The sequence below is a fragment of the Mauremys mutica genome, chromosome 10, assembly GCF_020497125.1.
Source record: "Mauremys mutica isolate MM-2020 ecotype Southern chromosome 10, ASM2049712v1, whole genome shotgun sequence".
Classification (NCBI taxonomy): Eukaryota; Metazoa; Chordata; order Testudines; family Geoemydidae; genus Mauremys; species Mauremys mutica.
The window spans coordinates 17879935-17888569 of NC_059081.1; the positions used below are offsets into that span (position 1 = coordinate 17879935).

The 8635-nt window shown below is 35.7% G+C and overlaps 1 protein-coding gene across 5 annotated transcripts in view; it reads left to right on the top strand.

Moving 5' to 3' along the window:
• The window catches only part of CCNT2 (cyclin T2), a 41400-nt gene extending 38631 nt beyond the window's left edge, over window positions 1–2769 (top strand). For 3 of the 5 annotated variants that reach the window (XM_045032480.1, XM_045032481.1, XM_045032484.1), the window contains one exon: window positions 222–2769. In XM_045032480.1, the coding sequence (XP_044888415.1) occupies window positions 222–1634 (1413 nt within the window). In that variant the 3' untranslated portion in view covers window positions 1635–2769. The remainder of the gene's footprint in view (window positions 1–221) is intronic. The other 2 variants (XM_045032482.1, XM_045032483.1) reach the window with 1 other exon arrangement.
• Window positions 2770–8635: the final 5866 nt, after the last annotated feature.

Here is an 8635-nt window from a genome sequence, read left to right on the forward strand (position 1 = left end):
CAAACCTAAAAGTAAGATTCTCCACTTCCTGAACTTTTCCCTGGCAGTATGTTCATAATTGTATGTCCCTCTGCAGTTCCCTATTATGGTAACTTAAATTTAAAAAAAAATGAAACTATGAAATCCACCTTATTTTATCCAGTTTTGAGATATGTTAGGTAACTGTTTATTTGTAGGTACTTTCTGAGTTTGTCCTTACTCTTTTTTTCCTTTTCATATAGGCTAATCAGGCTGCTAAGAAACCGAAAGGAGATGGACAGGCATCTGAGAATTCTCTTCTTGGTTCATCTTTGGTCCAGAATTCAATTTTGGTGGATACTGTTACTGGTGTATCTGCCAACACAAGCTTCCAAAAATCATCGACGTCAACCTTTCCTGCACCAGTACCTCTGAACTCAGGGAGTATGTCTGTTCAACACAGTCATGCACCTGAAAACTTGGCAATATTAGCTACAGGAATGCCGAGTACCTCATATAGTTTGACATCACACCAGGAATGGCCTCAACATCAAGAACAAACAAGGACCGAACAAATATATTCTCAGAAACAGGAAACCGCGTTACCTGGTAGTCAGTATAATCTGAACTTCCAACCAGGAACTTCTGTACAATTGCATTCTGGGTTACATCACAGATCTGACAAACTTACTGAGCATTCCACTGGTAAACAAGACTATGCTCACAAGTCAGGAAACAAACACCATGGACAGGTTGCTGCTCCTATAATTCCTCAGAAAATGTCCTTGGATAAATACAGAGAGAAACGCAAACTAGAAACCCTTGAACTGGATGTAAGGGAACATTATGTAGCTACCCAAGTAGACCAGCAACATAAAAAGCACATCCAACCACAAGCAGCCAGTAGCAGTTCTGTTACTTCCCCTATTAAAATGAAAATTCCTGTTGCAAATGCTGAGAAACCAGAAAAACATGTGTCTGATAAAAAAGAAAAGGGTGGATCACTCAAACTGCGAATACCAATCCCACCTACAGAAAAGAGTTCCAGTAAAGAAGATCTGAAAATGAAAATTAAAGTTTCTTCAGAAAGACACAGTTCATCAGATGAGGGCAGTGGAAAAAGCAAACACTCAAGTCCACATGTTAGCAAAGACCATAAAGAAAAGCACAAAGAACATTCTTCAAATCGCCATCATAGTAGCAGTCACAAGCATTCACATAGTGGTGGCAGTAGTAGTGGCGGCAGTAAACATAGCACTGATGGAATAACACCAACTGTTTTGAGGAGTCCTGTTGGCCTGAGTAGTGATGGTAATTCCTCTAGTTCCGGCTCTTCAAGAAAGAAGTTGCACAGCAATGATGCTTCTCACAACCACCACTCCAAATTGAGCAAAAGTTCCAAAAGTTCAGGTAGTTCATCTAGTTCTTCCTCCTCTGTTAAGCAGTATGTATCCTCTCACAACTCTGTTTTTAACCTTCCCTTACCCCCTCCTCCCCCTGTCACATACCAGGTGGGCTACGGACATCTCAGCACCCTCGTGAAACTGGACAAGAAGCCAGTGGAGAACGGTCCTGATGCCAATCACGAGTACAGTACAAACAGCCAGCATATGGACTACAAAGATACATTCGACATGCTGGATTCGCTGTTAAGTGCCCAAGGAATGAACATGTAATCAATTGTTTAGGTCACTTTTCTTTACTTTTTTAATTTAAGAATCGTTAGAATGGAAAACTTCCTAATCTAGCAGTAGCAACACCAGCTGTTGTTGCCATGGTTTCATTATATGTAAGTGCTGCTTTATCCTTCACTCTGAAAAGAAGAGGTATAGTAAACAAGTCTTTATCTCCACATACAATAGTGTTATAAATACTGTAATAGCATGGAAGGTGCAAAAATCTCAGTATTTCTACAACTGCAGCTAAGAACAGTAGAATGATCATCTGCTTTTAGGTGTCTAGGATGCCTCAAGCATTGATTATTTATAATTTTGAATACTGCAGCCACCATTTTTGTTGCTTAGCTTTTGAATGAGTGTAATTGTTTCCTTGTGTATTTATACTGTATGTATGATTTGCATGTTTCAAAGATAAAGGGATTAAAAACAGTATACTGACAACTGTTTACAAGAAAGTGGAGAAAAATGTACATACATTTTTGTATGTTTAGATATACCATAAATACTCAGGATTGGAGCTGCTTGTAAGTATAACAAAATATACATAACTTTATTTTATCTTGTGTCAGAGTCCATCAGTAATCTAAACAAAAGTGACGCTTTGTCGTGTTTATCTTGAACTGTAGGCCTTATTGGAAGCTGCTTAAAAGGGCACTTCACTAGACTGGGTAATCTAGTACCATGTATGGTCATCCATAGGAGAGCATCACCAATGAGGCAATAAAGGAGTTTGGGCCTCAGTTTTCTGACTGTGGCCAGACTGACTGCTGAAATGCGCCCCAAGCTTTCTGAAGGAAAAAAGAATAAAGTTTACATAATCTTGATGTGAAGTGCATTTAAATGTTTATTGGCTTGATGCAGTAATATAGGCAGAGCTGTTACTTAATGATTACGTAGATTAATGTGAGTTAAGAACTGAAGTTCATAAAAACTTATAGTGAAAAATTAGTAAGTTGTTTTTTAAACTTTAATATTATAAGTTATTTTAATAGTAAACAGGGATCACTGTTTCCATTACCATTTCAGAATAACAGACATGTTCTGAATTCCAAAAAGTGTATTTGTGTGTGATGCCATATTTCTTTTACAGGTGAGAATGCAGTCTTCACAATAAATAAGAGTAAAACTATGATATCCCAACCTTCCTTTATATTCCAACAATAAAATAGTTACCACTGATTCTCTGTGCATTGTACTTGTGATTAGTTACAAAATTGGAGGTTACTTATTTTGTTTTTAGCTCTGTGAAAAATCATTCTCCAATTAAACCACTAGTATACACTTTGTCTGCAAGCGTCGTCATATGGCTTGTGTACTGTTTGCACAGTCTTCTGCCTTTTTAGAAGAAGTGAGACTTGAATGTGTATACATCATTTTTGTTGAAAACCAATACTACAGTTCCGTTTTACCAGCTGACAATTAACTAATTTTATGGTTGTGCTTAAAATCATTAATAAGCTATGAATGAATTCAACATATATTCAGTATAAGGTAGCAAAAGCTGGTTCCTAGTGACTGTTTTGTTTTTGTTTTTTTTAATATACAAGTGAAGTTTTCCTAAATCACCTGCACATGCAGTTAGTACTCAGTGTAACTGGTTGTAAACACTTCAGAATTTTAATCTGAAGCTTAGCCCTTTAGTTCCATTATTAAATGAAGTGCTTTAAACTACAAAATTGTTCAGTACCTACGAGTTTGTAGTTGCTATATTATGTAACTACAGGTATATCAATTACTATGTAATACTCAGTTTCCAGTAATGCAAAAGCTTGTAACTAAGTTTTATTTGAACAATGGACACTACTTTTTACATCTAAATATTTTAAATTGAAAAACAGAATGTGACTAGGTCCACATTTAGCCTTTGCCCATGGATATACAGGATACAAAACTTTACCCTTAACTGCTTTGAATTTTTTTACATTCAGAAAAATGTACTTCAGCATTATTACACTTGTTTCGCATTGTTGGATATGTTCTAACCCTTTTAATAGTCTCTCCTCTCCACCTCAGCACTAAGACTGAAGAATTGTTGACAAATGTAAGCAATGTAAACTGTCCTGAACTAGTATGCAGAAATAGAAGATAAAATAGTAAAATGTGTTAAAATACTCTTTACAAAGTATCACAATATTTGCTTGTAAGCCTGTTAAATAGCTGTGCCATGAAATGCATCTTATGCATCCAATGTGGATACAGCAATATATTGTACTATAAATATAGCATCTAATGTTATAACTTGGAGAAGAAGTGCCAGGCAGGTAACTGGCAATGGTCAAAAACAAATGAAAAAGGCCAGAGATCTTCACTTAAGGTGATGACTTACACAGGTCGTTCACGTTGATTCCAGGGGGTTGTGAAATTACATTGACAAAGGGTTGCTATTCTAGGTTAATGAGAAACCGTGATTTCAATTTCTTTGTAAAGAATATCTACAAATAAGATTATTTTTAGTTTGCATTACAATTGTGTAAATATGTAAATCTCTGTACTGAAGTCTTGGTCTCTGAGATTAGAGTTGATATGGAGGATGGGGAACAGCAAAATATCACTAATTCACACTGACTGAAACCCATTGCAAATTACAGAACTTTGATTTACAGCGTGTTCCAACTGTTTACGGGATCAGCATTGGTCCCATAAGTGAATGAATAAATGCAATAAAAAAGCTAATACTCCACAGTGTACTTTCTTCACTTTGATTATAGTTTTGTTACTGTTTTGAGTGAATTTAATAGAAAATACACTATGTATTTTGTAAAAATGAAGTCTTAATTCTGAAACCTCACTACAGTGCTCAGCTATTAAATCTCATCATTTTTGTGATATGTTAAGTGTGTGGATTATTGAAATTCTACTGTACGTTGAATCTTTAGTCTCATTGCTAATGGTGGAAGTACTGCATTAAAGTACTCTAGACAATGTACTGTATCTTGCTGTGGTCTAGTACTTTTGGTATTTGGTTAAAATTGAAGTGCTGTATATCCTTTCTGCTCATTGTAGATAAATGTTTTGTGTTAAAATAGCCAGTTGTAATTTTAAGACAGCCCTTTTATGAGATTAAAACTTCACTTGTCTTTTTCAAGGACAACTTATGTAAAAGCTATTTATTAATAAAGTTCCTTACCTCACCACTCTCACTACTGGGCAGAAATACAGTCCCATTTCCTATAGTTATGTTGCCAGTTTTGCTTGTATAATTATGAAAAATCCCCTTGGATTTGATGACAAAACATTCATGGTTTTTCAAATGTAAACTAAGCACTTTTGAATTTTGAAAAGTAACATAGTTTAACTTCTAACTTTTTTCACAGTAATTTCTAACTCAGCAGAAATTCGTAGTCGGAGAACTTCAGAAAAGCATGTTTTATAACTTAGATGCATCTTTCAAAAAAAAAAAGTGCAGTACCTACTTTTCATTTGATATGAACCAAATGGGAACTTTTAATTCTTTTTTCCATATCAAAATATGTATTGTTCATGTAATAAGTGTGTAAAGCTTAATTAAGTACCTTCAAGGCCTTGTGGGACTGTCTTAGGAGTATTATAGCTTATTTTATCTGTAATTTGAAATATACTTATTCATGGTTTTAAAATTATACTTCCTCCAGCAAAGCAGAATTACAAGCATGCTGGCATTCCAAGCAGTTCTACGGGGAGAGAGCTGTTATTCCCTTGCTCCTCTCAAGTCTTCTATGAGTACTGAAGCTGACTAAATCAGTCAGCTGTAATTGGTTCCCAGACACTGAATGTTATAAATACAAGTGTCTACTTGTACTGGACTACTTACTTTTCCCATATTCCTACAATTGTAGCTGGTAGCTCCTTGCTCATAAAAGTCCCTTACTAAAGATGTCCTATGGAGTCACTCTGATTATCTTAAGGGCTGCTCAGAAGCCTTCCCTGTTGGGGGCAGTTTATATTTGATCATTTTGTTTCCAATTTCCCTTTGATCTTCATCTGAATTACTTTCCCTCACCACCTTAAAGAATTGTCTGATCACTGAGTCATTTTAATTGCCTTTTATATGGATGTGGCATCCCAGTTGCTCTAATGGGATCTTTGTAAAATAGAATAAACTACACTGATTCCCTCTGCCAATGATTCTAATGAGATTGGAATGACAATACATAATGTTGCTTTTACTCAAGATAGCTCAAACTTTAAAAAGTTGTTACAGCCTAAATGAAAAATTAACTCAGTAGTGATACACATAATGCAGGGACTGGTGGGTTTTGAATTAAAAAGTCCAAGAAACTTGATTTAAAAGTTTCCTTTTTTTTTAGTGAATCATATAGCTATACTACAACCACTTCAAGAATGTCTGGTGCATCATATCCAGGTGTCGTTGGATAACTTGTATGCTTTATTTTGGGCTTACTACTACTGCCCGACCCTTTGCCTTGGTATATATACAGCTCTTGTACCAGTATAATTGCCAGTTAAGGATAGATTTTTTTTTTAGCAGTATAATTTTCCTGGTACAACCCCTAATATGGCTGCAGTTATATTGGTGTAAAGTTGCCTTATACTAGTCTCTTATTTCCTTTCCCATAAGCTACAGGTGTAGTTAAAGCTCTACAATGTCTGTGTGTAGACAAGGCCTCTGAATTTCCAATGCTTTCCTTTATCCGTGTGCTGTAGTATCTAACGCAGTGGGTGAAATTTGACTTTAAACATTTTATATACTCACTAGGAAATAGCAACAAACTAACATTTAAGCAACAAAGATTCTAAAGCTTTGAAATTTTCTTTGAATAACAGATGCTAAAACAATTTCAGATGTCACCAAAGCATCAGGTATTTTAACAGGTTTATATCAGTATGTTTAATGCTCTCCCTGTTTGAGGCTATTCTTACAATGCTTAGTTTTTCTAAATATTAAAACATCTAGGGGTTACTAGAATATTCTAATCCTCTTATTTTTAACAAGTTACTCAGTGCAGCAGCTGTTGTTGCAAGAATGTGGGGAATGTGAGAATTTTGTTGAAAAATATAACATTTCTACTCTAATACATACTGCTTGCTCTAGATCACCCCTGTCCATTATTATTTAGTATAAGTGGTATCTGGCAATTATTTCATGCTAAATTAAAGCTCATCTTTATTTTGCAGCCTTTTTGAAGACTGCCCTAACCCGAAGAGGCAATTATTATATATCCTGGAACTATGTATACCTCACTTTAGGTCATAGGACAGATAATTGTAAGATAATGTAATGAGAAGGTGCTCTAGTTTCCAAGGACTTTGCATAAGGATCAATCTATGTTCTGTAAAATGGGACTGAATTATTTGGACTTTGGGAAATGAGTGTGAAGTTAGGATTATTACGGTGGCATAATGTTCTCCCACTCTTGTGTGATACATAATAGAAAATATTAATAAAAGTGGTAGAAGGAACAATTTACTTGTTTAGCAGATTTTGTGACAAGAATCTAAAATGATTTTACTGAGAGACTTTAAAGTGAGAAAACTGGGTAGATTCAATTAAGTCAAACACTTTAAAATATAGTTTTGAAGAAAAAGTTGGTTTTATAAGTTTTATTTTTGTAACCTGTTACAAACTTCAATTCTGCCAGCTACTTCCATTTTGCAAAACATCCCCTTCAGATTACTGATGGCACTGAAATAATATCTAAGTGTCAGCACAGGTGTAGGGGAAATGTTCATTACGTTGTCTTCTGAGACTGCCCAGTAAAGTGAGAGAATCTGCTAAACTGCTTTCTTTTGACAGATGGTGTATATAATTTTTGGCTCCAATCTATGGAATTTTAAATATATATAAACCCTGAGAACAAGCATCACTAGATGAGTAATTTTTTTCAGTAGGTAAAATTATGGACATAAATCACTTTAATTCCCTTTTCAAGGAGAAATTCTGATATTAAATGTTCTATAAATTTTGTATTGTACACAACATTGTGGCCAATAATATATCTGAAACTTTGGTTTCCTAATGTGGGCTAAAGATTTTTGCAGGGCTTTGGAGTGGAGCCCGGAGCTGGAGTGCGGAGCAGCAGGCTTTTGCCTGGAGCTGGAGCGGAGCCGGAGCACAGCTCCAAAGCCCTGGATTTTTGTTCTAAGCTAAAATATAGCTTCCACCTCAATCTAATAGTTTCATCCATTCTGAGCTACTCTGCTCAATTCCCAGTGTTCTATACGACAGTTTAGGTCTGAATTATGTTTATAAACCTAGAATCATGTGGTGGCTCTGCTTCTCCAAGTCACTATATCTTGTTGGCTTTTTGCTGTTGAATTCAGTTTTTTATACTGCCCCTAAATTTTCATTGTGTTGCAGACTTTTGTATTAACCAAGGTATTTAGGGTTCTTATCACCAGGAAGCAGTTCTGCTTTATTAAATACATCCCCTCCCCAATATATTTCCCTATCAAATTTTGCTAGCAGATAGTTCCGCTACATAACCCACTATCCACTCTACCAATGATTCTCAATCTACTTACCATTGTGGGCCGTATATGCAACAATCTGTGTAGTATGGGCTGCATCCACTCTATATATATACCACCTGTCTACCCCTGACGATGTCACATGGGCCTCAGCAGTGTGCTGATGGGTTAAAAATAGGGTGACCAGATGTCCTGATATTTGGGACTTATATAGATGCTATTACCCCCGACCCCATCCCGATTTTTCATGATTGCTATCTGGTCACCCTAGTTGAAAATCACTGTTCTATGCTAACAACAATGCAAATAAGTATGTTACTGCTTAAGCAACCCACAGTGAAATAACTTACAGGGCTGATATCAAAAGCACCATCACATGTCAGTGGTAACACCTCACTGAGCTAGATAAATAGGGCAGTTCACTAAGTTTTCTACAAACTGGCAAATCCCACTTCGTCTGGTTATAGTTAACAGTCCAAATGCTCATCACACAATGAGGACTAAAGATGTTTAAAAAATTAAAATGTACATTATGAAACAATTCTGCAATAAATTCAAAAAGCAAGGGTGATTATGGTGCAATTTGTGGT